General features: G+C 41.6%; 1 protein-coding gene across 1 annotated transcript in view; it reads right to left on the bottom strand.

The window, feature by feature from the left end:
• Window positions 1–13840: 13840 nt before the first annotated feature.
• cpped1 (calcineurin-like phosphoesterase domain containing 1) overlaps window positions 13841–27642 on the bottom strand; it is a 48624-nt gene continuing 34822 nt past the window's right edge. The window contains exon 4 of the mRNA XM_079846161.1: window positions 13841–15955. Coding sequence (XP_079702287.1) covers window positions 15732–15955 — 224 coding nt within the window. The 3' untranslated portion in view covers window positions 13841–15731. The remainder of the gene's footprint in view (window positions 15956–27642) is intronic.

The following is a 27642-nucleotide window of genomic DNA, read 5'->3' as shown; positions in this document are numbered from 1 at the left end:
CTTGCGTTCAGTGCCCAGTTGTTCAAAAAGATTAATCTGGATCAGATGTATCTATTTTTTGCAAATTCCATGTTTTGCTATCCAGTATCAGGTAGGCTAATCTATCTATCTATCTATCTATCTATCTATCTATCTATCTATCTATCTATCTATCTATCTATCTATCTATCTATCTATCTATCTATCTATCTATCTATCTATCTATCTATCTATCTATCTATAGATATATTATATATATTTATGTTATAAATATTTATTATATATATTTTAATGCTTTTACATTCTCTCTCTCTCTCTCTCTCTCTCTCTCTCTCTCTCTCTCTCTCTCTCTCTCTCTCTCTCTCTCTCTCTCTCTCTCTCTCTCTCTCTCTCTCTCTCTCTCTCTCTCTCTCTCTCTCTCTCTCTTGAGAGAGAATTCAAAGTTTCTCGGGGGAATGTAAAATTCCTTTTCCCTCCCATCTCATATTTTTCCTTCCATCACCATGTACCTTTAGAGTTTCTGTAGCCCCTCATGTGACTTACAACAAAAACAAACAAATATACAGTAAATTAAAAAGGGATGCAATTGTTAGAAACTACTTTCGACTGGTTCATATCTGATTGTGCCAATGTAGTTTATATATTTCTGTATTTAAATATATTTTATCTTAATAAATTGTATTTTATATATATCTTAATATTTTTGTAAGATATTGATAGCGGTTTGGGTGATTTTTTTTATGGTGACTGTTTACTGTTTTTGTTTATTGTACTGAAAGACTTAATAGGGAGCCTAATGTCTACTTCTACTTTATTACTTTAACAGTTAAACAAGTCAAGAGCACATTTTTAAATATAAATGTGTGCATGTAATCAAATGTTGTATTTTTTGTTATATGTTTTAAAGTTTTATGACATTTTTGTTCCTGAAAACCGTCCTTCTGCTGGGTCAGGATTTATCAAAGGTATCCCAATCCTACAAAACAGCTTTGAACAACACAAACTGACGATTTGATCCCAATCAAAACCAAGATTGGATTTTGTGATCTAATCCGATTTCAGAATCTTTTTTTCTTTTGAACAAAACCATTTTCAAGATTTGATCCAATATGATAGCCGATATCTGATCAGATTATTTTTTTGAACAGCTGGGCCCAGGTCATTAAAAATGAAAACAACTTCATATTCCATGTCCGCGGGCATGCACCTCCAGAAGATGTTTTTAAAAAAAATAAGCCCTTAAACCACGACTTCTGGCAAGTTTTGTGGATAGAAATGGACATTTTGAACATTAAAATCCATCTTACATAAAAGGTCATAATTCTGACATAAAAGTGTCAGAAAAGTGTCAAAAGCAGGGGCGCTGCTAAGGGGGGGGGGGGGAGTTTGGACGATTCTAAGGGCCCACGCACTTTTGGGGCCCCCAGAGCAGGCACGTGCAGAGGGGGGGGCTTTGGGTGCTCGAGCCCCTGCCCTTTTTCAAAATGAATCAAAAGTGCCCCTCTCAGACAAATATCAATGATAATATCGTGGTCAATAAAACTAAATAAATGTGATTATTATAACATGAAAATGTATACAATAGTAACGGACGGCTCAAAAGTCGGACAATTTCTGTTGAGGCGTTGCCGTAACGCGTTGCTATGGGTCGCGTGCGTTTTGATTGACAGCTGATTTTCCACTGTTCGGAAACGGCTCTCGAGCCAAATATGGTCCTTTCAGAGAGTGTGTGGCCTCGCGGGAAAAAAGTAAACCAATATTTTTTTTAAATCCATAATCAGAGCTAATGTGTTGATTTAATTACAAAGCTATATATTAGCTATATATTTTAAAGTATTACACAATTCACCAATGCCCGTTTGTCATGTATAGGCTTTACACCAACCAATCGTGATCTGGCAAAGCAAGTTCAAATTCCATTGGGCGATGAGAAGCGGTAATTTTCTGTTCTTATTCATAAATCGGTTGAAAATTACATGGACAGACAAACTAACGTTTGTGGAACAATTTCCTGCGGTTTCCTGCAATTTCCTGCGGTTTGGCTCATTTTATAAATTGCATCACTGACACTGACAAAATGGATTTTAACAGACAACAAACAAATTCCTGCACAAAACCACAGCAGCAAAAGTCGCATTAATGGTAAGTAGTGTTAATTTCACTTGTATTTATGTAGCCTATATTGATACATAATTTACTATTTCATGAAACTATCAAAGTTAACAAAACCCAAGTGCCACCGGCACCTACAGGCCTATTAGGCTATGTGAAGTGTAGACGATAGTAGCGAAAGTGTAGAAGTGTAGCGAAATGGTTTAGGACTTTATTATGCTATTTTTGAATATTATGCAGTATTATGAAATAAGTATCTTATGTTCACCAAGCCTGCATTTATTTGATAAAAAACTGCAATATTGCGAAATATATTAAAATAATGGTTTTCTATTTTAAAATAATTTAAAATATAATTTATTCCTGTGATCACAGCGGGATTTTCAGCATCATTGCTCCACTCTTCAGTGTCACATGATCATTCAGAAATCATTCTAATATGAGGATTTAATGTCAATGATGGAAACTGTGATACTCTTTTCAAGATTCTTTGATTAATAAAAAGTTAAAAAGAACACAATGTAATAATATTTCACAATATTAGGCTACTGTTTTTTTTCTGTATTTTTGATTAAATAAATGTAGGCTTGATGAGCATATGGATATATAAACATATATATATATATATATATATATATATATATATATATATATATATATATATATATATATATATATATATATATATATGTTATGTATAAATATTATTATATATTATATAAATATAAATATTTACATATTTATATATATATTTACAAATTGCCCCTTTTTTACATTTGAGCCCCTGCCCCTGACGAACTCTCTGCACGGCCCTGCCCCAGAGATTGGGTTTATTAGTAGTAACAGTACTAGTAGTAATGTTATAGAAATTATAAATGTATAATCTACCAAAGAGTCACAAATATTACAAAATTCAGGCTTATATCTGCATTTCCGTAGCCTGACAAGCAAGACCCACATCAAGATGTTGGGTCTGGGAACTCACCATTGACAGGGCTCAATCCGAGGGGCGGGACAAACGGTTGTCTTTCAAATTCCCTCTGCACGCCATTGGATAGCGCTACAACCAACCAGAGAGCAACGTGTAGTGGAGCTAGTTGATGGACCGGTCGGCAAAACTCCGAACACATCTTCCAAGAATGACTTCAGTGCCATTCTTTGTTCTTTTCTCAAAGAAAAGCTTAACTCAAAGTCTTGCAGAGTCACGGCCAAAGTCGATTTGAAAGGCTGCCGCTTTCGCCAGCTTCTTTGTTTATGAGTAGCACACGCTAGTACGCAGAACCGCCGTGACGTGAACTCTGCCGTGAACTCTGCCGTGACGTGCCGAGAAAACCGAGTTTGGTTTTTCCAGCTCTCAGCTCTACCAAGAGTTGCTAGACTACACTCGCGGCAAATTAGATTTGCTGCCGCTAGGGTGCGTCTAGATTTCTAGGCTAGCATTTCCGGCAAAATCCAGCAAAACGCTCCACTCATGAACCGCTCATGCTAAAATCCCACTCCTGCATGAAATTTCTCTGTACTGTTGGCTATGCTTGTTGTAGCCATTAAGAAAAGGTATTTAGTTTTATATTTATGCTTAAATATTATAATGTAATGTTTTCTGTCTATCTATGTTGTCAATCTGTTAATCTATGTTGATTATGAAAAGTGAACAGCATGAGTGAGAAAGGACACATCATAAGAGACATAATGCCAGGAGACATGGAGTGGGTCAGACATGATTTTGACCACTTCATTAAGTTTTGTTTTGTAGAAAGCCTTTCTTTAAAGTAAATTTCGTTTTGTATAAATTTTATCTTAATTTTAATCAATGTTTCATCAGCCAATTGGGGCATTCTGGGTTGAGCTTAATTGGTCAGTATTATTAAATTGCAGACAAATGATTTTGGATAACTTGGTTGGTGCGGTAGGGGGCCCAACATCATATTCTTTCATAGGGCCCAAAATTGCTAGCGGCGCCCCTGGTCAAAAGTGTCATAAAAGGGTGTCCCCCGCACCTTTAATAAAACGTACATTCGTCCCCCGCGCTTTACCAAGTCTCACCGGTCCTAGTCGACCCGCTCCGTGGGGGATTCGAACCGACGTCTAGTCGCACCACTCTTACTGGCCTACGTCTGTTACACGGGCAAGTTTGTTTACGTAGAAGCCAATGTGAATAAATCTAGATATACATGACCTGTCATTTTATTCGTATCCAAAAACAAGGCGCTCTGAACACCATGGAGTGCTAACACTCTCGTGCAACACTCCAATTCATACTCGAAGCCGGAGGGCGCTCTCACAGAAAGTCCAAAACGGATTCGTAGAAGTAATCACGTTCCAAAGGCATTCACAGCGCTGAACCAGCAGCTGAATAAAAACAATTATGACTGATGAAACGCGACGACAAACACGTGATTTCGACATTATATGGTTCATGTGTGTTTTTCAAGGTATTTATTGACAATAAAGTATATGAATAATGCAGTGCTCTAACTGACATCCTTTTTAATGTTTAGTATCTTCTGCTCACCAAGGCTGCATTTATTATATAAAACAGCTGTTTACTATGTAGCTGAGCTAGTAAACGTGTAATTTATTCCTGTGATCAAAGCTGAATTTTCAGCATCATTACACCAGTCTTCGGTGTCATATGATCCTTCAGAAATCATTCTAATATGAGGATTTGCTGCTCAAGAAACATTTATGATTATTATAAATGTTGAAAACAGTTGTGCTGCTTAAAAATGTAGTGAAAACCATGATGCGTTTTATTTTTCAGGATTCTTTGATGAATAGAAAGTTAAATTAACTGCATTTATTTGCATTAAATAAAGCACTTATTAAATATAAATATTTATATTATAAATATCACTTGTGATCAATTTAATGCATGTTTAATTAATAAAAGTATTCATTTCTCTCTTTTTTAATCTTACCACAAAAGTTTGAATACTATCATGGTTTCCACAAAAATGAAGCAGCAGTGTATTAAGTAAGCAACTGTTTTCATCATTGATAATAATCATAAATGTTTCTTGAGCAGCAAATCAGCATATTAGAATGATTTCTGAAGGATCATTTGACACTGAAGACTGGAGTAATGATGCTGAAAATTCAGCTTTGATCACAGGAATAAATTACTTAATTTCTTTATATATTCACATAGATAACAGCTGCTTTACATTGGCATAATATTTCACTGTATTACTTTTTTATTGCATTTTTTATTAAATAAATGCAGCCTTGGTGAGCAGAAGTCTTCTTTCAAAAACATTGAACAATTTTTTAACTACACTGCCTTGTTCAGTGAAATATTTTTTCAACATTGCATAAAATCCATGGGTACTTAATGCACAAGTGTTTGTAGTGCATAAACCAATCATAAAATTGGCATAAAATATAGGGGGAAATATTATACATATTAGTGGTTATTGTTCAGCAGTGTATTTGATATCTTACTGAATTAAAAGCAATAGATCAATTAAATCTGTCAATTAGACAGAGGTCAGAAAAAACAGGTATTATACCTGACATTTCTGTCCCCCTCACTTATGAAAAGACGGCTACGCCCCTGAGTGGATGCATTGCTACTTAATGGCCTAGAGAGAGCAGTAGAGCACTTCTGTGTAGAGTTCTGCTGAAAGAGTGTTTATCACAGTTTAAGTGGGGCATGCTTAAAAATAAATAGGAAATGGATTTAAAGAGCTATTATGAAGAATATTGCATGTACAAGGATTTTTTTTATAGATGTCTTTTTGCATTCAGAGAAAATAGAGAGAAAAACATTTTCACATTGGTATAAAGTATCAACATAATTACAGAAAAACATTCTGTAGCAAATACACAAAATCTATGCAAACAGATGAATTAGTTAGATACTCTCCATATCCACCAATTCCAGTTGGACTCTATGCCTCTCTGGACACTTTTATGAGCGTGAAATACACTTCTATACCACACATGGCATACTCTATGTACAGTATTTATCTGTGTAAATGTAACGGTGTGGCATTCAGCTTTCAATATTACAACCTTGTCAAGATAGAGTGAAATAGTAGTGGATTCCAGGTCTGCATTTCTCAAGGTTATGTTCAGTAATTTTGAGTGCATTCTTCTGTCAGACTGACACTTTCATTATTTATTTTGCCTATTTGCACTTTTGCAGAATGTATCTCAGGAAGCCCTTAACTCATCAAGTGCTCTGGTTTCTTGTTTGAATTTAAGGACAAGTAACCTCAAATAACTTGAAAGAGTACCACTAGTCAATTCTTTGTATCTGGGTGTTCGGAGTCCTGCTTTTCAGAGAGCTTGTTTTGTTTTTTGAGGTCACTGACTAAGCACTTGAGGAGAGAAAGCCCTAAAGGTGGAAGTGAAAGTAAGGCAGGATGAACCTTTTATTCCACCTGGTTCAAAGTTTAGTATGAGCCATTCTCAAACATCACCACCATGTTAGAAAGATGAGGTGGAAAGGAGAGTGAGAGGAAGCAAATAAACACTCCCAATCAGTAGTGGAGCATTGCGGTGACTGGTCATGTCAAGAAGAAGCGTATGAGATTAATGGAGGCAGGAAAAGACGCCGGCTATAGAGAGCAGCTGGATTTTAGCAGTCTTTTCAAAGGGTGACAGGAGGTGCGCTGCTTAAACAGGGTTATGTCAATGACTCATTAAAAACAAGTCCAAATATTCAACTCACCGTAAACAGGGTTCCCGCTCTCACGCTTTAACCCTGTAAAGCCTGGCGTATGAAATAACCGTCAGAAAAATCGTTTGAAATTAAACAATTTATTGAACCTTTAGACAAAATATTTGAACGTCTGATTGTGTGTGTGTGTGTGTGTGGTTTGTATCAGGTTTTAATGGCTCATATAGGATGATATAGAAATAGGACATAATTTTTAGAATTGTATCATGATTGAATAAACCTACAGCTGTAGTGACATACATTTTGTTGTTCGCAAAGTTTGCTGCTTCAGTATTTGTACATCATTTTTTCATGTTTATGGTATACTGGAAAACCCTGATAAGCATTTCATAAGTTTTATTGGCAAAAACATTCAATAAATGCAAAGAGTCAATATTTACAGTGCACATTTGATTTCCCTTCTTCTTCATAACCTCTGCAATTCGCTCTGGCATGTTGGATATCAGCTTCTGGGCCAAATCATGACTGATGGCGATCCATTCTTGCTTTATTAGTGCTCGGAGTTGACCACAACAATTTGTTGGCTTCTGCTTGTCCACTCACCTTTAAGGATTGACCACAGGTTCTCTATGAGATTAAGATCTGGGGAGTTGTCTGGCCACGGATCCAAAATTTCAATGTAATGATCTCCGAGCCACTTCATTATCACTCTTGCCTTGTGGTACCACATCATGGAAAATGCACGGATCATCACCAAAATGCTTCTGGATCGTTGGGAGAAGTTGCTCCTGCAGGAAGTTTTGATACCATTTTTTTATTCATGGAAATGTTTTTGGGCAGAATTGTAAGAGAGCCTCCCTTGGATGAAAAGCAACCACACACATTGGATGGTCTCAGGACACTTCACTGTTGGCACGATACAGGACAGTAGCGTTCAACTTTTCTTCTCCGGACAATCAATTTTCCGGTGGCTTCATCAGAGAAAATATCTTTGCTCCAGTCTTCTGTGGTCCAATCCTTGTACTTCCTGCAGAAGTTCAGTCTGCCCTTGATGTTTTTCTTGGAGAGAAATGGCTTCTTTGTTGACTTTTGCCCTTCAAAAGGTTTGGCCTCACTGTGTGCGGATGCACTCTCACTCACCTGCTGCCAATATTGAGCAAGCTCTGCACTGAAAAAAAAAAGAAAAGCCTTTTGCAATTATTTAAAATGGCACTCTGCACAATCTAGACATAATTTGATTAAAAACCTTAACAAATGATGCAGAAACATTTATTTCACTGCCAAATAGGCCTACATCTGTAAGTTGCTTCAATCCAGTAGATGAACATCTTGAAATATTTTTATATAAAAGTTATTCTTACATCTACTTTTATATTTACTATAAAAATCTGATTTTACAGCAATAACAGATGTGTACCATTACCTGACAGAGGACAAACTATCAATTAGACAACTGAAGGCATGTAGTAGATTGTGGACAACAGGTTTTTTGGGCCTTAGAAATTTGTGTATCAAATATGATACAGTAGGGTTAAAGAGATAGTTCACCCAAAAAAAAATTGTTCCAAACCTGTATGACTTTCTTTCTTCTGTAGAACATAAAAGAAGATGATTTTGTCTATACAAGATGTCAATGCAGTCCAAAATATCTTCTTTTGTTTTCCACAGAAGCAGTCATACAGGTTTGGAATGACATGAGGGAGAATAAATGATGACAGAATATACATTTTTAGCTGAGCTTTCGCTTAAAATGTTTTGAGGATGGGGTTTTGGAGAGACTGAGAGTTAGTTGAAAGGATACATCACCTTTAAGACAGAGCCTACCACAAACTGGATTATAGTCCCCAAGGTACATGAATAACACTGCAGGATATTTGGTTTGCACATCACCAAATGCAGTTACAGTGAGAACAGTGTGACCCTGATGAAGTAAACTCAAAAACAACCGAGGGAACATTCTCATGGGGATTCAAACCTTCATACAAAATAAACTGGCTAGTTACATGATAAATTATCCATCAGTAATGAGTGTTTTTGGAAAAATCTCACACATTCAAAATGCACTGCTGTGAGTCACTTATAGAGAAAGTGCATTTCAAGAAACAAATCAAAAATGTGTGGTTGAAAGTGGACATTTCATATTTCTACAAATTATTGCAGCTTCTCCATTTGATCAGAGTTTTTTTTGCCAATGAATTTTAAAATGGAGCTCTTAGTGTTGAAACCAAAACTGCAGTGAGGCTGATAAGTATAGGAGCTTTTAAAAAATATTAGCTAATTTCTGCAATTGCCTTTATTCCAAATATTAATATCATGTGTAATAATGTAATTGAAGCAGAGAATGAAAATCAAGGCTGCCCGGTGTGAGAAAATGTGGTGGCAGATTAGCCGCATTAGTATTCTTACTGGAATTTAAAAGAACCAGTAAGAAAGGGATTAATGTTCATGTACAATGTAAACCTTCTGCATGAATAACAAAAGTCATTTCTATGTAAAAAATGTGTTAAAATTCCAATTAAAGATACTTAAAATTAATCACAGAGCCCAGAAGGATAAAAAAACACAAGGTCACGTTTAAGTTCCCACATTCCATAGCATTAGAAGCACATTTTGTGGTTAAATATCTCAATCCATCTACAGTCAATAGGGTTATCTTGTCTTATTTAGACAGGTATTTATAGGCCAAGTCATTTTGCAATGCTAATATGAGGCATGCGTATGTGTGTTTTTGCTAATGTGCCCTCCACCTCAATGCATACTGAAAATTACTCCATTACTGTCCAACTCCACTGAAATAGCTTGCAGGGCCGTTTGAAGAAATTTGGGGGCCCCAAGCAAAATGGACATGGAGACAGTGCAATTACTGTTGTTGCATATACTGTCCATAAAATTTGAAAACATTTGCAAAAAACACCACTGTATCATTTAAAAAAAAAATTGTAAACCTTTAACCATTTTTAAAACATCTATAAACATTACATAGATAGACGGAAAACTGTAAACTGTCTATAAACATTATCTAGATGGTTATTATAAAGTTGCAACAGATGACTATAATACCTTGATAAATAGTTAATAAACAGTACCAGTAAAACATGTGGGTTGTCCTGATACTGTACTTCAAAATGTAACAGAGTAAAAATTGCCACAGAATAAAATAATTGTTCAAGATCCATTGGTAACTTATAAAAATGTCATATTTGCAAACTGTCACTACCGTATATCCCGACACTAGCACACTAAGATAAGCTATGAAAAAAATAATGTTCCTCTGCCTCTTTCTGGTTAAATAATGTTTATAATAATTGTTAATATAGCATGCTATGCCACTTTCATCAAAACCTATTTCAAAGCTATAGCAATCTTATGTAATTTCGTCTGTTCGAAAAAAAAGTTGCACTAACTGTTCGTTACAAGCAGCATTTGCCGTCAGGCAGGTAACAATAGCTAACAAACATATTTTTGCTAGCCTACCTGCTGCAAACTTACACCATTTTTGTACAAGACAAGTAGAGCTATTTTATCCAGTGTAATTTATCACATACCACTATCTTGTTTTTTTTCTTATCCTCCTCTTCCTTTCTCTATTTTCTTTTCTGGCTTCCTGAAGCATAAAATTCCGCTTCAAATCCGAGGAGGTTTTGTATTTTGCCGCAGCAGAGATCGCGTGGTTGTCTGGCTGCTGTCAGCGACTACTGAGAGGGGCCCCTTAAGGGGGATCCCGATAACAGTGTCATTGCACTTTACTGCATTGACTATCAATGGGGCGCTTACACAGTTTGTCATTTCATTTTATTCTTAACCTGTCGCTGTCTTGGGGCCCCAGGCCAGCTCGGGGCCCCAAGCAATTGCTTGGTTTGCCTGCCTTGTCGCGACGGGCCTGATAGCATGTGCAGATGGGCAGACAGCAATCTGTAAAATTCTGTGTGAGGGCTGACTGACAACCTCAAGTGTTGGCTTGAAGAAAGTTCTCACTTCAGTAACTTTATTTTGTTGGAAAAGAGGGAATTTTAGTTAGGATACAACGAGGGGTCAAGGTTTGGCTGGCTGAATGCTAAAGGATGGCTTTTCCCAGGTATTAACCAATAAAGGTATTTTGACCCATATTGACCCGTGACCCGTCGAGGCATGACTCCACTAGACTCCTGAAGGTGTGCTGTGGTATCTGGCACCAAGATGTTAGCAGCAGATCCTTTAAGTCCTGTAAGTTACGAGGTGGGGCCTCCATGGAGCGGACTTGTTTGTTCAGCACATCCCACAGATGCTCGATTGGATTGAGATCTGGGGAATTGGAAATTTGGAGGCCAAGTCAACTCCTCAAACTCGTTGTGCTCCTAAAACCATTCCTGAACCATTTTTGATTTGTGGCAAGGCACATTATCCTGCTGAAAGAGGCCACAACCACCAGGGAATACCATTTCCATGAAAGGGTGTACATGGTCTGCAACAATGCAGGTGGTACGTGTCAAAGTAACATCCAAATGGATGGCAGGACCCAAGGTTTCTGGGCAGAACTTTGTCCAAAGCATCACACTGCCTCCGCCAGCTTGCCTCCTTCCCATAGTGTATCCTGGTGCCATTTGTTCCCCGGGTAAGCGGCGCACACGCACACGTACCCCTTCATCCATGTGATGTAAAAGAAAACGCAATTCATCAGACCAGGCCACCTTCTTCCATTGCTCCGTGGTCTAGTTCCAGGTCCAGTGAGATATAAACTCACAATTGCATGATATAAAGTCAGAATTGCATTATATAAAGTCCAATTCTGAGGGGGAAAAAAGACTGACTTTTCTCAGAATTGAGTGAGTTTGTATCTCACAATTCTGAATTTATATCTAGCAATTGCGTGTTATGAATTCAGAATTGCAAGATATAGACTCGCAATTATGAGAAAAAAGTCAGAATTGGAGATATAAACTTGCAATTGCGACTTTAAATCACGCAATTCTGATTTTAAAAAAAGTCAGAATTGAGAGATAAAATGTCGCAATTACCTATTTACATTTTTTATTCTGTGGCGGAAACAAGCTTCCATAGCAATATTCCATTAAAAAACAAGAATTGTCCATTTTGATTTCATGATGACTTTAAATAATCTGTGAGTGAACGATTCAGTGACTCATCACTGAATGAATCAGTGTTTCGAACGAATCGGTTGAATGACTCACTCATAAACACATTCACTTGCTGCCACCTACTGGCGTCCGGATGGAACCTGCAGAAAAGTCACTGAAAAATCCCTATCACAAATCAGAATCCCACAAACTGATTTAATAGTAAATGTAATTGCTCCTACGAATTTGATTGATAGCAGGAATTATCTGTTGTTTAAAGGAGATTTTACACTTCACTATAGCAGCTATAAAACCAGTTTTGGCCATTCGGCAGGTGGTTATTATTGGTGGTTTATATGTCGGGCTATTGATGCCCTGTGATTTACTCAGTGTAGGAGTTCATTCTGCTGTGTGAAGAAAACCAACCTGCTAAATGTCAAATGTCCTCCTGTTCCAAAACTGAATTCATCTACATGCTATGCTGCCTGAGTGCCTGTCCATGTGAAAAGCAACTGGGATGGGCAAAGAAAAACTGCTTTATAAACTGACCGATGGCCTAATAATTAAATAAAAATAAAAAGTTAAAAACTCAGTAACAGAGAAACCTGTGCAACTCTTTACCGCTGACTTACTGTGACATATCCAAATTATCGATGTAAGAACAGAGGGAATTACTGTGGTGTAATCACTGACCTGGAAAAATCGTATTATGTTGTACATCCTTGAGTACCGCATGCTATCCTAGAATGACATGCTGATTACTTGCCCTCGGGCTTGAGATCAGAACAAAAAGCATAGGAAGATGCTTTCAATATACAACAGCTATACAGGAAGAAGCTGGAGAGAAAATAAGCAAGGTAACATGACAAGGGACATTTTATGTCTAGGTTCACTGGATCAGGTCTGTGTAGTGAGCTGCTAGCAATGGGAAAGATTGTTTTGCGTAATGGATGAAACGCTGAAATGTTGGTGTGGTATTTTTTTCTATTGCTGATTCATTTATGGACTTTTTCCAATTTGATGTTGTCATCGTGATTGTATTTGTGCCATTTAAATATCATTATATCATCATAAATATGTTTTGTAAGAATATTTCAGTAACACTTTTCAATAAGGTTGCATAGTTAATGCATTGACTAATGAACTAACAATTTGCAGTAGTTATATTGCTAGTAAAAAGAATGTCTTTAATGTCCGGCCTTGTGACATAGAACCTGGAGGATTTACTAAAACAACAGTGACGTTGAAGAGAAGAGATTGTTGAATTAAGTCATTTTTGTTTTTGTTTTGCGCTCAAAAGTATTCTTTTCGCTTCATAACATTAAGGTTGAACCACGGGAGTCACATGGACTATTTTAACGTTGTCTTTACTACCTTTCTGGACCTTGAAAGTTGCTATGACGTTGCTGCATATGGGTGGTTCAGAAACCTCTCAAATTTAATAAAAAATACCTTAAAGCTGCAGTCCGAAACTTTTTGCGCTCTAGGGGTTAATAAACAGAACTGCATGTGTCTTGCGGAAGAACATTGCAGCCGGAGCTACTTCTCTCTGTTTATGTCTATGGCGAGTCACGCAGGGACTGTGCTCCTCCGTAGCGGTTCCTACCAGTCTGGCCTGAAATAGTCCCAATATAAACACTTATTATAAGTGTACTATAATGATTCATGGTAAGACAAAAACATGGTTTGGAAAATGGATTCATGTTGTACATTCTCACTATATAATTTTGTAAATCTTGAACACAAAAAAAGTAACGGACAGAAGCTTTAATCTGTGTTCAAGAGATGAACGATGGTCTTACGGGTTTGGAACGACATGATGGTGAGTAATTAAAGGGATAGTTCACCCAAAAAAGAAAATTCTGTCATTAATTACTCACCCTCATGTTGTCCCAAACCCGAAAGACTTTGAAACACAAATTAAGATATTTTTGATGAAATCCGTGAGCTCTCTGAACCCTCCAGAGACAGCTATTTAATTAACACTTTCAAGGCCCAGAAAGGTGTTAAAATAGTCCATGTGACTCCAGTGGTTCAACCTTAATTTTATGAAGCAACGAGAATACTTTTTGACAAACAAAATAACAGCTTTATTTAACAATTTCATTCGAGCTTATGCCAGTCTCTTACACAGTTTACGTTGTAAAAACAGTGCAGCTCCCGCATCATCATCACACACATGCATCTGGTGCCGTAGAACTAATTGTTGAATAAAGTTATTTTTGTTTTTGCGCACAAAAAGTATTCTTGTTGCTTCATAAAATTAAGGTTTAACCACTGGAGTCACATGGACTATTTTAACACCTTTCTGGGCCTTGAAAGTGTTAGTTAAATCACTGTCTATGGAGGGGTCAGAGAGCTCTCGGATTTTGTTAATATCTTAATTTGTGTTCTGAAGATGAACAAAGGTTTGGAACGACATGAGGGTGAAAAATTAAACACAGAAGTTTCATGTTTGGGTGAACTAACCCTTTAAGTTACTTTTACATTATTTGTGCAATTCTTGCTAATTTCCTGACCAGTGATTTGTGATTAAAATGGTTAAGACCATTTTCAGCTTGGCCTATGTTTATTTTATTTATTTTTTGGCTAGGAGTGTATTACCGTAACTATGGCATTTCACAAGATCATATCTGGAAGCACAAATATTTCTAAATCTTGCCAGTGGCAAATACTGCAAATGTTAATTTCAATTGTGGAAATAGAGACAACAGACAAAGCATTACATTTTTTGATAAATTTTGTTATCAAGTACAAAATATTCAAAATCCCATTTAATCTAATTCTATTAAACCTGACAATTATAGAATTAAAACAAAGAAACATAACATAAAACAAATAAATTAGCTAACATTTTACAATAGGGTTTCATCGGTTAACCACATTAGTTATCATGAACTAACACAAACAATACTCCAGCTTTTATTAATATCTTTATGTTAATTTTAACATTTACTATTACAATAAATCATAAGTTGTGTCCATTGACATTAATGTACTCTAAACATAAACAATGAGCAAATACACTTTTATTAACTAACATTATCAAAGGTTAATAAATGCGATTTAAATATACTGCTCATTACTCCGTAGAGCTTACTGTAGCGTTACCGTAAATTTGTCACCACCATTAATGAAAAAGGAGCACAAATAAAATAACATTCTGATAATCATGTTCAGTTTTCAAATCAACTTTTCACTCAAACCGAATGTCTTTTGCATAATTTATAACAAAAACTTTTGAACCCCCATGATCATAGCATTAGACATTACATATAAATATTACATGGAAAGATCCAGAGAAAGCTGGAAAACATTCAGTTTAATCTTAGCATGTATGACACTGGTGAAGAAGATGCGAGGTCTCAGATGGAATTCAGACAAGAGCTTGGTCATTTAAAATGTCTTTATTGCTGTATGCCTGCCGTCAAAGTGGTTCAGTCACACCCGGCTGCATTCGTCCAAGTGTGAGGTGAGGTCAGCAATTATGTTTTCGGTGATCCACCCACAGTACAAGTGACTCGATGTCCCGGTCAACGCAGTCATGTCTTTCAATAGTTACCATGGAGATTGCCTCTTCCCTCCTCTCAGAGATGGAACAGAGTAATGAGCAGAGAGGAGCAAGGAGTGAACTCATCAAACTGTCATCCTAAATGTTCAGCACTATTAAACTACCATTGTACCCTAGCATCTCCTCACTCCATTAGTATGAAGGGGGGATTTAACTGAATTCTCAGATGCATTTGCATGATTAAAGTGTGGAGACAGATGATGTAAGTATCAAAGATCAAAAGTGCCACTGGTTCAAATTTTCTAATGCTTGCTAATGTATACAGAACATAAGACTCTTTTTGTTCCAGTAAAAAAACACAGCTCTAAATGTACAAATAACGGCTCACTTTCTATAATGAATGTTGAAGATGAAGACACGACCACGTGATTATTGTCAAATGGAGGTGGTTTCAAACCAACAGTTTCTTCAGGTCCTCATCCATTCCTCTTTCGGTTAATTGATCCAGACTATGGTAGCGATGGATGATGTCCTCATTAGTAACTACCACCACTCGCACACCGTGAGTGTCATTCCCCAACTGACAACCAACTGCTGAGCTCACCACCATATCCAGCCCATCATGGCACCCTCCTGCATTTCTGTGGTAGTGACCAGAGAACACAGCTTTCACCCCTGAAAAGAGATGACAAATGACATCAAAAACAGATCAGTCTGATTTTTAAAACACTTCCCCAGTGAAATCACACAAAATAGTAAATTCATGATCACATTAGTTTCAGCTTCGCACCTACAGATGCCCACAGTCCATCTGATGACCGACTGATGCATATTGTTTACAAAACTGGAGGGTGCTTTCTCGATCTGGCAAGCTCTAATCTAACTTCCTTTGAACAGTAGAGCATGGCACTAACAACTCCAAGGTCAAGCGTTCAATTCCCAGTAAATGCATCAACGGATTTAAAAAAAACATATTTTTTACGTATCTCTTTAGATAAAAGTGTATAAATCTACATGCAACTTTCTTTTTTAAAGGCCACCTAGAAACCAGGTTAATACAAATGAGGGTGATTGCTGGATTTGGCAATGTTTGCAAGGTTAGTTAAATCACTGTTAGTCCCTAACAGCCGTTTGTTGTAGTCCTTAAAAAGCGAAAATAGAAATAAAGAAAATATCTCCCTTTGCTTTGAACTTTGAGCGTCATAACTTTGCAGATGTTGTTTATGCTACAACAGCAACATAATACACTGACTAAAGTTAAAAAAGTTAAAAAAAATAATCATCAACACAGCCCCGTTAAAAAACATGACTACAAACTTTTGAACAGTATACACACATGCGCGCGCAATCTTAAATCTTAAATACCACGCAAAATCGACGCGCTACATGTTAACAATATTCTGTGTTGTATTTTCCTGTCAAAATAACAGAATTATGGCATTTTTTTCCAGTAGTGGGCAGAACTAATGTGCAAACGGCAATCTCATTGGCTGGCGCTCATCTTTTCCTGTCCCTGTTTTGATTTCAGCAAATCAGTTTGAGTGAATGCTGTCAACGTGATTAATATTCATGAACCCAGCAGTTCATCAATCCTTAGTGCGTTGTATATTGTTGTTATTAGTAGTAGAATTAGTAGTATTATTATTATCTTTTAATAATATAATATAATTACTATTATCAATTTTTTTACAGAAACACCGACAAAATCTTAAGCACCACCACCAGTCCAAAGTTCAGTTAAATGACAAATATGCATTAATACATGCTTTCCAACAGTTTTTGTTCTAATCACTAAAGTTCTATCATTATATCGTGCTTGATTATCATAATATCATAACATAGTTTAATGCTGACTGATTCTAAACGTGTACGTTCAGATATTTAAAAAGCTGTGCCATTTTACTAAGATATTGATACATTTGGTGGTATATATATATATATATATATATATATATATATGTAGTATAATATCATATAATAAATATCAGTCTGGCGACTAAACAAAAAAATGTACAAGCCAAAGGCTATTCTATTGCCAAGGTGTGCGTAGAAGGTTGCTGATCAAACCAACATGAGGCTATGAGCTCAACACTGCAACTGAATCAACTGAAGTTTCAGTTTCCCCGTTGATCTGCATAACCATTGTGAAGCTTCTCATCTCTTCCCTGCAGCAGTGGCCGAGGCTCTGCCATTCACGAATCTAAAGCAATGGACCGAATGCAGAATCACTATAGTTCATCAAACAAGTCACCCAGAGTGAAAGGCACAAATGAGCGCTCTTTTGTGAAGGACGTGAGGCTGGAGGTGGCTCTTCCACAGTTCAGCCGAGTTCAGGTTTCGTTTCTGAAGAGAATTCTGAAAAGGTGGTACCCCCATACCGAGGTAATGGATGCATTTGGAAGCAGGAAACAAAATCTCACATGAATTTTTCATTCAGACAGAGCAAAGGTGCCAAAAACCACAGGGATGATGGTAAGACAGAAGATGGCTTGCCAAAATACATAAAAGAAGAAGAAGAAAAGAGAAACTGATTATGGCAGGAACACAATGTTGAGAGGTATAATTACAGACTGTTGCTTGCTGTCAGAGTTCATCTAAATTTCACTAGTTGTTCCTGTTTCACGTGCACATGATAGCTATCTGCATGCTCTGTTGGACAGAGACGAACACTGCTAATGAAACCACACAAACAAACACAATTACAACGACCTTGACACTTAAAGACTTACACAATGCAGCATATAAAGCAGAAACCTTTCCAAAAACAATTAAAACAGGGTAAAAAAACAGGGCCTGAAACTATTAAAAAAGTGATTTGTTTGTGTTTTTTTCTTTCCTCCTACAAACGGTCAGTGAAAGTATGTGCTTAGCCTTTAGAAAATGTGGATTATCAACCTCAGGGGATCAAACTTAATATAATGAGAAGTTTTATTTTCTGTTCATTTTATATGAGGTTTGCAGTTTTTGCAACCTTTATACCAAAATTTGGGACAAGGCTAAATACTGAATTATACAATAAATGTTGATTAAATAGAAAACATGAAATAGACCAAATGTATAAAATAAATAAACATTAATAATAATAATAAGCAATAGTAATACTAATAATTAATTAATAATAACAACAATAAAACTAATAAAATAATAACGGGAAAAACTACACCTAAAAACTACAGAAAAAGGAAAATGGAACAAAAGTAACAGTTTAAAAAAATGTGCCCCCCTGGAGCCCCCCGTAGTCAAAAACTCATCTTTGATCACCAAAATGACACATTTAAAAAAAAAAAAATGTATGCCTTAAAATAGCTTGAATGTAACTCTACATCCTTGCTTAATTTAGTATATGCAGATGCATTAATATGCAAATTAGCCCCAATATGCAGATAAGATCCACTCGCTCAACTTTTACTCAACTTTTACACTGTAGTAAGCGCTAGTGTTGTAGTCAAGACCACCTAATCCAAGACCAAGACCAATGTGTGTTGAGACCAAGACAAGACCAAGACTTTGAGGGGTTGAGACCAAGACAAGACCAAGGCAGGACGAGACCGAGTCAAGACCAGACCAGCACTTCTTAAATTCATAGAGATCCACATTACCACCTGAGAAATGACTTATAACTAATGATAAATGACTAATAATAAATATAATTAGAATAAGACACTATATAGAGCTGTTACCAATCAAATTAAATCATTAACAACAAAATTCATCTTTGCGCTACAGAGGTAGTAATACAGAAGATGCATCTGAATTGGTAAATTGCAAATGCATAAATAATGTTGAGGATAATGTTTTTTTTAAATATTAAATGTTTGTTAAAGCAATATCATGTTTGCTGTCATGCTCAAATTTGTGAAAACCGCTCTCTTGCTCTTGTGATTTTGGTTAATTATATCACGTTATAAATCCAGATCTCAAAACAAGAACTGTTTGCTACAGTATCTTGAATTTTGTGAGCATTTGTATTGATTTTTGGAGACATTTTTGACACAATCCCTAATTAATTTCTGAATTGGCACAATAAATAAATCAAATTAGAGAAGCAGTACGTTTTACATCCAATCACATTAATGATGTTAATAAATAAATCAATTTCAGAGTCCTCTTAGTCTGAGACCAAGACAAGAGCGAGTACAAATGTGGTCGAGACGAGACCTGTCTCGAGTACTGCAACACTAGTAAGCGCTGCACAAATGTATTGCTCTTTACAACGTCAGACACATAATTGTAATTAATATGATGAGCTTTTTGCTGACTACATTATCAAACAGCTAATAATGCTAATTGCTAATGTTACACAAACCATCTTCCCATTCTCCATCTCAAGTCTGTCTTCTGAAAATCAGCATCCTTAGAAACGCTTTGAACAACTTAGAACATCAGTGGAGAAAGGCATAGTTCATCATAACATCGTAATATACATCATATACATAATTCACCTGCTATATTGCTAAAAGTACCTTGTTTTTCATATCAACAGAAAAATATATCGGGATAACCTGGCTTCTCTTGAGACTCCCCTGCTTCAGAGCAGTTATAGTTAATGATATGCTAAAACGATACTCGGTTACTTAACGTAACCTCGGTTCTCTCTAGAAGAGGGAACGAGTATTGCGTAAGTTCCTTACGCTACGGGAAAGTATTCTTTCTTCGAGATTTCTGAAAAACCCAAAATTATCCTTAATTTTGTAACATTGTCAACGCAGTGCGGCAGCCTGGCAGACCATAGCAGGCTATTCCAGCGTGCTATTGGCTGCTCTGCTGGCAACTGCAGCAGCCTATCGGTGAGCCCGCGTGACGTGGCGACCAATGAGGGCGCTTCGCGCCCACCTGGCTTCATTTGCCTACAGGTGGGGCGTGGCCACGTGTATATAAGCAGGGCTCACGGGCTGCATATTCGGTTTTCTTAGTTCTGAAGCGTAAAAGCCAGCGGGGCGCACGGCAAGGAACGCAATACTCGTTCCCTCTTCTAGAGAGAACCGAGGTTACGTTAAGTAACCGAGTATCGTTCTCTTACGAGAGGTTCTCTCGTATTGCGTAAGTTCCTTACGCTACGGGAACATATTGTCAACGCCGTGCGCGCCTCGCATACAGCATATGTATCCCAGGGAACCGGGGACCATAACACTGCTCGGGCAGGGTGGCCGGTAAAGAAAAAACGGGCCACCACATATACAGACACTTCATTCGAACTGACGGGTGGTTTACGACGGGTGGTTACAACACCCTGTCCCATGAATGAGGGAACGGCACCTGCCGGTCTCCTTCAAATTCACCACACCTTGTCTCATGAATGAGGGAGCGGCAACGCCGGTCGCCTTCAAATTCACAATATCTTGTTATATGAGTGAGGTAACGGCACCGCCGGTCACCTTCAAACTCACAACAGCTCGTCTCGTAAATGAGGGAACGGCACCGCCGGTCTCCTTCAAATTCACATGAGCCTAGTACCGAACTTACTACCAGTATGTGAGCTATGTCTGCGCAGAATCACTGGGCAGAACCAACGGCCCTATTGAACTGATAACACTTTCGCCTGTAAGGCAGGAACTTCCAGATTGTAAAATCTCACGAACGTAGACGGGGAGGCCCAGCCTGCCGCCATACAGATATCGTGGATGGAAATCCCTCTGGCCCAAGCCCACGAAGAGGCCATGCCTCTGGTGGAGTGTGCTCTGACACCTAGCGGGCACTGCAGGTGTTTGGAAGCGTATGCAGTTGCAATCGCGTCCACTATCCACCTGGACAGGGTCTGTTTCGAGGAGGCGAGACCTTTAGTGCGCCCACCAAACGAAACAAATAGCTGCTCAGAACGCCTGAAGGCGGCGGAGCGTGTGACATAAACCCTCAATGCCCTGACAGGGCAGAGGAAATTGCCACCGTCCCCCTCATCGGATGCTGGCAGAGCCGAGAGGGAGATAATCTGCGCCCTGAAGGGAGTGCCGATCGCTTTGGGGACATAACCATGCCTCGGTCTGAGAATGACCTTAGAGTCATTAGGACCGAACTCCATACACGTCGGGCTCACTGAGAGCGCGTGTAGATCCCCCACGCGTTTCACTGAAGCCAGAGCTATCAGAAACGTGGTTTTCAGCGAAAGGAACCTTGGTTCCACAGTCTCGAGCGGTTCAAAGGGATGAGCCTTCAGGGCCTCTAGGACCAAGGCCAGATCCCATATAGGAACCGACGGGGGCCGTGGGGGATTCATCCGTCTGGCTCCTCTGAGGAAACGGACGATGAGCTCGTTCCTTCCTAGCGTGCTACCTAGCGTCGTCTGAGCGAACGCTGCTATAGCCGCCACATACACTTTGAGCGTGGAAGGGGACCTGCCCAATTCCAAAAGCTCTTGGAGGAAGGAGAGCACCCGCTGGACCCCACATTGCTGTGGGTCCAATCCCTTGGAAACACACCACTCAGTGAACACCGACCACTTAGAACTATATAACCGCCTCGTCGAGGGGGCTCTAGAGTGTGAAATCGTGTTCATAACCCCTTCGGGCAGGTCAACGGGTATCCGTTGGTCACCCATACATGCAGAGACCATCGCTCTGGATGGGGATGCCAAACTGAGCCTCCTGCTTGAGAGAGAAGGTCTGCTCTCAGCGGAACTGGCCAGGGGGGTGAGTGCGACAGCTTCACCAGCTCTGGGTACCAAATCTGGTTCTCCCAGCGCGGTGCTATAAGGAGCACCGGACGGCGCGTTTCCCTGATTTTCGCTATGACCTGGGGCAATAGGGAGATCGGCGGGAAAGCATACAGCGGGAGGCTGGGCCAAGTTTGGGACAGCGCATCCTCGCTTTTGGACAGAAACGTCGGGCAGCGGGCGTTCTCTTTTGTTGCAAAGAGGTCGAGCTCCGCTCTGCCGAACAGGCGCCATACCAGCTGGACTGTCTGGGGGTGCAGGGACCATTCTCCTGGGAGAATGAGGCCCCTGGACAGCTTGTCCGGGCCCACATTGAGGTGGCCCGGCACGTGCGCAGCTCTCAACGAGCGCAGCGAGCTGTGTGCCCACACGAGCAGGCGTTCTGTCAGATTGCCCAGACCTCTGGACCTGACACCGCCCTGCCGGTTCACGTAGGACACCACTGTGGTGTTGTCCGACCGGACTAACACATGGTGTCCTCGTATAAGCGGGAGAAACTGCTTGAGCGCGTTCTCTACCGCTATCATCTCCAAACAGTTTATGTGTAGGAGTTTTTCCTCGCTCGACCAAAGGCCCGAGGCTGATCTGCCCTCGAAAACGGCGCCCCAACCCGTGGTGGAGGCGTCCGTCGAGATGACCTTGCGGTGTGAGATGGCTCCCATCGTCACTCCCCTCTGGTACCAGTCGGCTACTAACCAGGGCTCTAGGGCTGACACGCAGCCCTGAGTCACTCTGATCCTGAAGCCACCGGACGCCCAGGCCCTGTGAGGCACTCGGGCGTTTAACCAGCATTGCAGCGGGCGCATGCGCATTAAGCCCAGCTGGAGCACAGCTGCAGCTGAGGCCATACGTCCCAGCATCCTCTGAAACAGCTTGAGAGGTGCGATTTTGCCTGGCCGAAAGTACGCAGCCATGCGCCGAACTTGGCGCGCGCGATGGGGTGACAGGCGGGCTGACATTGCCACAGTGTCCAGATTCAAACCCAGAAATGAGGTTGATTGCGTGGGCACTAATGAGCTCTTGGTCCAATTGACCGTGAGCCCTAGGCTGTCCAGATGGCTGAGCAGCATTGCCCTGTGGGCGAGGAGCTCGGCCTCCGACTGCGCCAGGATGAGCCAATCGTCCAGATAGTTCAATACTCGCATCCCTTGATTTCTCAGAGGAGCGAGGGCCGCGTCCATGCACTTCGTAAATGTACGGGGTGCTAGTGACAGGCCGAACGGAAGGACGGTGTATTGATAAGCCTGGCCGTCGAAGGCGAATCGTAAGAATGGCCTGTGACGCGGCGTTATCTTGATTTGAAAATATGCATCTTTCAAATCTAGGGAGATTAGCCAGTCTCTCAGGCGAATATGCGCGAGGATCTGCTTGGTCGTGAGCATCTTGAACGATCTTTTCATAAGAGCTTTGTTCAGACGCCTCAGATCCAGAATCGGTCTGAGCGACCCATCCCTTTTTGGCACGAGAAAATACCGGCTGTAAAAGCCTGACTCGCTCATAGAGTGGGGAACCGGTTCTATAGCCCCTTTGCACAGCAGCGTGGCTATTTCTGCTCGAAGTAGATGTGCTACTTCCTCGCTCACTCTCGTCTCTGTACGCGCACAGAAGCGCGGAGGGCGGCGAGCGAACTGCAGAGTGTAGCCGTGCTTCACTGTTTTCAGCACCCATTCTGATACACCTGGAATGGCTTCCCACGCTCTCGCGTGCGCCACACGGGATAGAACGGCCTCCGGGCTCGAAACGCCGCGCTTCGCGGGTTTGACGGCCCGTATAGGAGGGGCGGGCGCAGTGCGCGCGCTCTCTGTGCTGTGGGCCAGCCGATCGCTCGCGATGGCTGGCCGCCCTACACACTGCATCTCTGCCGCTTCGAGCGGGGAGTGGCTTGTGTGCGGCCCTACACTCATCGCTCCGGCCACCCTGGGCGGAAAATAAATGGTGTGTGGCGTGGCGCGTGGCGCCTGAGGCATAATGTTCGCGAAAATGTGTGAGCGCGTTTGAGCGGGCACAACTCTTACGCGTGGAACATGACCGGTTAAGAGTGGCTGTGTGACAGCGCGTGTGGTGGTTAGTCGTGGACGCAAACAAGCGGACACGTGACCTAACTCTAGCACTCGAGCGGCCGGTGGCCGCTTTATGCGAGTGGGGGACACAGGGTTTATAGTGCTTGTGTGCAGGGGTGAACACAGAAAAGTGGGCACATTTACTGCATTTGAAACACATACGGCGCGAGCCGTGCGACCAGAAATAATGCAACTTTTGTGATTTCTCTGGTTCGCCGTAAAAACGGCGGTTATTGACAGGCGAGAAGGCATTTTTGCCGGCTCGTTGGCTGCGTGAAATCCATCTGCAGCAGCCACAGTGGTGGGGGCTGACAGGAAAAAGAGTTTTGACGGTGGTCCGGCCGCGGCGGGACTTAACCGTCGTTTCTCGCCTCTTGCTAGGAGGACTTTGGAGGCTCGGGCTTCAGCGTGATCCTAGGCCGGGGGCCCCGAGGTGGAGGCGGCTTACCACGGCTGGAAGAGCGCGATCTGGGGCGGCCGCTCGGTCTTCTCTGAGACGAAGGGGGCCGCGCTGGGCGCTGCGCGGAGCTCGTTGCTGGCTGGTCACGAGGACGGCGAGCAGCGGAGCTATTGCTAGCGCCGGGGCGTCGAGGCAGGAAAAGGTTCATGGCCTGCGTCGTTTTCTGCACTTCGGAGAAACGGTCGACGATCCCCTTGACCGCTGGTCCGAAAAGCCCAGACGGAGAGAGCGGGGCGTTTAGGAAGGCCGCGCGCTCTGTTTCTCGCATGTCCGCGAGCGTGAGCCAGAGGTGGCGCTCAGCTACCGTGAGGGAGGCCATAGAGCGTCCGAGGGCCTGTGCTGCGGTCTTGGTGGCGCGAAGGGAGAGATCCGTCGCGCTTCGCAAATCCGTGATTAACTCAGCGTCACAGCATTTCTCGTCCATGTCGCGGAGGAGATTAGCTTGGAGGATTTGCAGCACGGCCATAGAGTGCAGAGCGGACGCAGCTTGACCGGAGGCAGCGAAAGCGCGGCCGATCAGCGATGACGTCACTCTGCAGGCCTTAGACGGGAGGGCAGCCTTTGAGCGCCAACCAGAAGGCGGGCAAAGGTGCGCTGCGACCGCCTCTTCCACCGGAGGGATAGCGTTGTAGCCTTTCTCGGCCGCGCCGTCAACTTGTGAGAGCGTCGAAGAAGCCTGAGACGAGACCCTCGCGGAGAATGGCGCATTCCAGGACTTTGCGAGCTCCTCGTGAAGCTCCGGCAAAAAGGGTGCAGTCCTGGAGGTGGGCGCACGGCGGCGACTGTTTAGGAAGCATCCGTCAAGTCGGTTCGGCGCTGCCACCTTGGGCGGGGCCCATTCGAGGCCTAGCTGCTCGACAGCCCGGGTGAGAAGGCGCAAGAGTTCGGCGTCCTCACCCGCTCGAGAGCGTCCGGAGCCCCGGACTGAAGAGGACGCGGAAGACCAGTCCTCGCTGTCGGAAGCCATGATGGAGCAGCTGTCGGCGCGTTCCGCGGCCGCATCCGCCTCATCCCCGGAGGCGGCAACAGAAATGGCGGCCTGGGGTGGGGGCGGGGAAGGCGAGAGTGAAGCGGGCGGGAAAGGTTCCGGCGAGCTTCTCTCTGCGAGCTCCGGAGTCCGCTGCGAGCGGCGCTTCTTCTTGCGCGGCGTGGCAGGGACTGGAGGGATATCATCTTCGAACAGGACGAGTCGAGCCCGCAGGGTCGACATCGTCAGTTCTTCGCACTCTTGGCATCCGCCAGCGTGGAGTGCGGCGGCGGCGTGATCACGGCCCAGGCAGAGAGCGCAGATCACATGGCGGTCCCCGGAGCTGAGCTGCGCGTGACACGAGCCGCAGGTGGAACGAGACATTTGTATCAACGCTCGGCTCTTTTTGTGAAAAGTGTGACGCAGCGGCGACAACACTTTGAGCGTAAAAGGATATGGGGCTGCCGGATAGCAGAGCAGGCACGGAAGGCTGAAGGTGGCGCGATGCTGCCGGCTTCCTCAGGCGCTGTCCTCTGCTTGCTTGTCTGCGCGGTCACGGCGGCGGGTTCCAGATCCAGCGATGCGAAGGGCTTCGCTGAAGAAAAGAAAATCGAATATGCAGCCCGTGAGCCCTGCTTATATACACGTGGCCACGCCCCACCTGTAGGCAAATGAAGCCAGGTGGGCGCGAAGCGCCCTCATTGGTCGCCACGTCACGCGGGCTCACCGATAGGCTGCTGCAGTTGCCAGCAGAGCAGCCAATAGCACGCTGGAATAGCCTGCTATGGTCTGCCAGGCTGCCGCACTGCGTTGACAATGTTACAAAATTAAGGATAATTTTGGGTTTTTCAGAAATCTCGAAGAAAGAATACTTTCCCGTAGCGTAAGGAACTTACGCAATACGAGAGAACCTCTCGTAAGAGAACCTGCCCACGCATTGATGTGATTGGTTACAAAGTAGTTTGTGACGTCTTTTTTTTAGACTGTCTTTGGTTCGCTGGACTTTTAAGGAGAAAATACTCAACAATGGTGTTGACTTATGAATTTGTATATGGTTTGTCTGAAAGCATATTAAAAACACCACATAGTGTTTACGCCTGGTCACTTCATGCGTTTTCTCTGATCGCATAGCGAACCGATCGTGAAAAGACCAGGTGTAAATGCCCTCCGAAACGCATTCGCGATGGATTTAAATCGGATCGCTCAAACCACTTCAGGAGGTGGTCTGGGCTGCATTCCAGATGAAACTGAACAAGTCTAAATGCATCTGGTTGTTGAAACCACAAATATAAATTTTACTCCTCCCAACAATGCTAAAAAATAAACGTGTGAGAGAGTCTTATAGGCAATATGACATGTTATAGTCAGATATGACAGTGCTACTACAGCACGTATCACCGCAGAAGAGTAGCTGAGTATCTCTTCATCAAGCCAACGCACAAATTAAAACCGAAAGTAGGCTAAATCGCAGATGCTCAACACAAAATTTTCCTGTCAAAATAACAGAATTATGGCATTTTTTTTCCGGTAGTGGGCAGAACTAATGTGCAAACGGCAATCTCATTGGCTGGCGCTCATCTTTTCCTGTCCCTGTTTTGATTTCAGCAAATCAGTTTGAGCGAATGCTGTCAACGTGATTAATATTCATGAACCCAGCGAAACTTTTAACGTCTTCATTAAAAGTAAAGAAACTAAATGATCTTACCAGTGCTGTTGCCGCACTCTCTCCTATTGCGGTCTTTGATTTTGAAATTAGCTGATGATTAATAAAATGCAGCTCATATCTGTTGTTTTCGGTGACGTGAACTCCTTTACATTTGCATATAGCGTGGGAATTGAAGATCGGATTTATATCCATTTTGCGGAGACACATTTATGTGACCAAGTGTAAACAGGCCCATACACAACATTAAAAACTTGATTTTCACCACAAGGGGTCTTTAAATTATGCTATCATGCCGTCTAGCTATTTTGGAAAAAGATAATGATGCTGTTGTATGATGTTAATTGTCAAGAAGGTCAAGCAAGACCTCTGAGGTAGGACAGACTAATACCCAGGAAATTAACTTTTTGGACCGCCAGCCACTGTGGCAGGTGGATTTTTAAATCTTTTAAATCTTCATCCTCGCCATTAAGCCTGTTCACGTGCTTGTCCAGATTTTTGTGTGTGTGTTGTAAATATAATTTATTCTGAAGAAATATTCTCAACAGTGTTCAATCAGCTTTGAC

This window comes from Gobio gobio, assembly GCF_949357685.1.
Source record: "Gobio gobio genome assembly, chromosome: 20".
NCBI classification, from domain to species: Eukaryota; Metazoa; Chordata; class Actinopteri; order Cypriniformes; family Gobionidae; genus Gobio; species Gobio gobio.
Note: the sequence above shows the minus strand (reverse complement) of the source record. Positions and strands in the feature narration are given on the sequence as shown.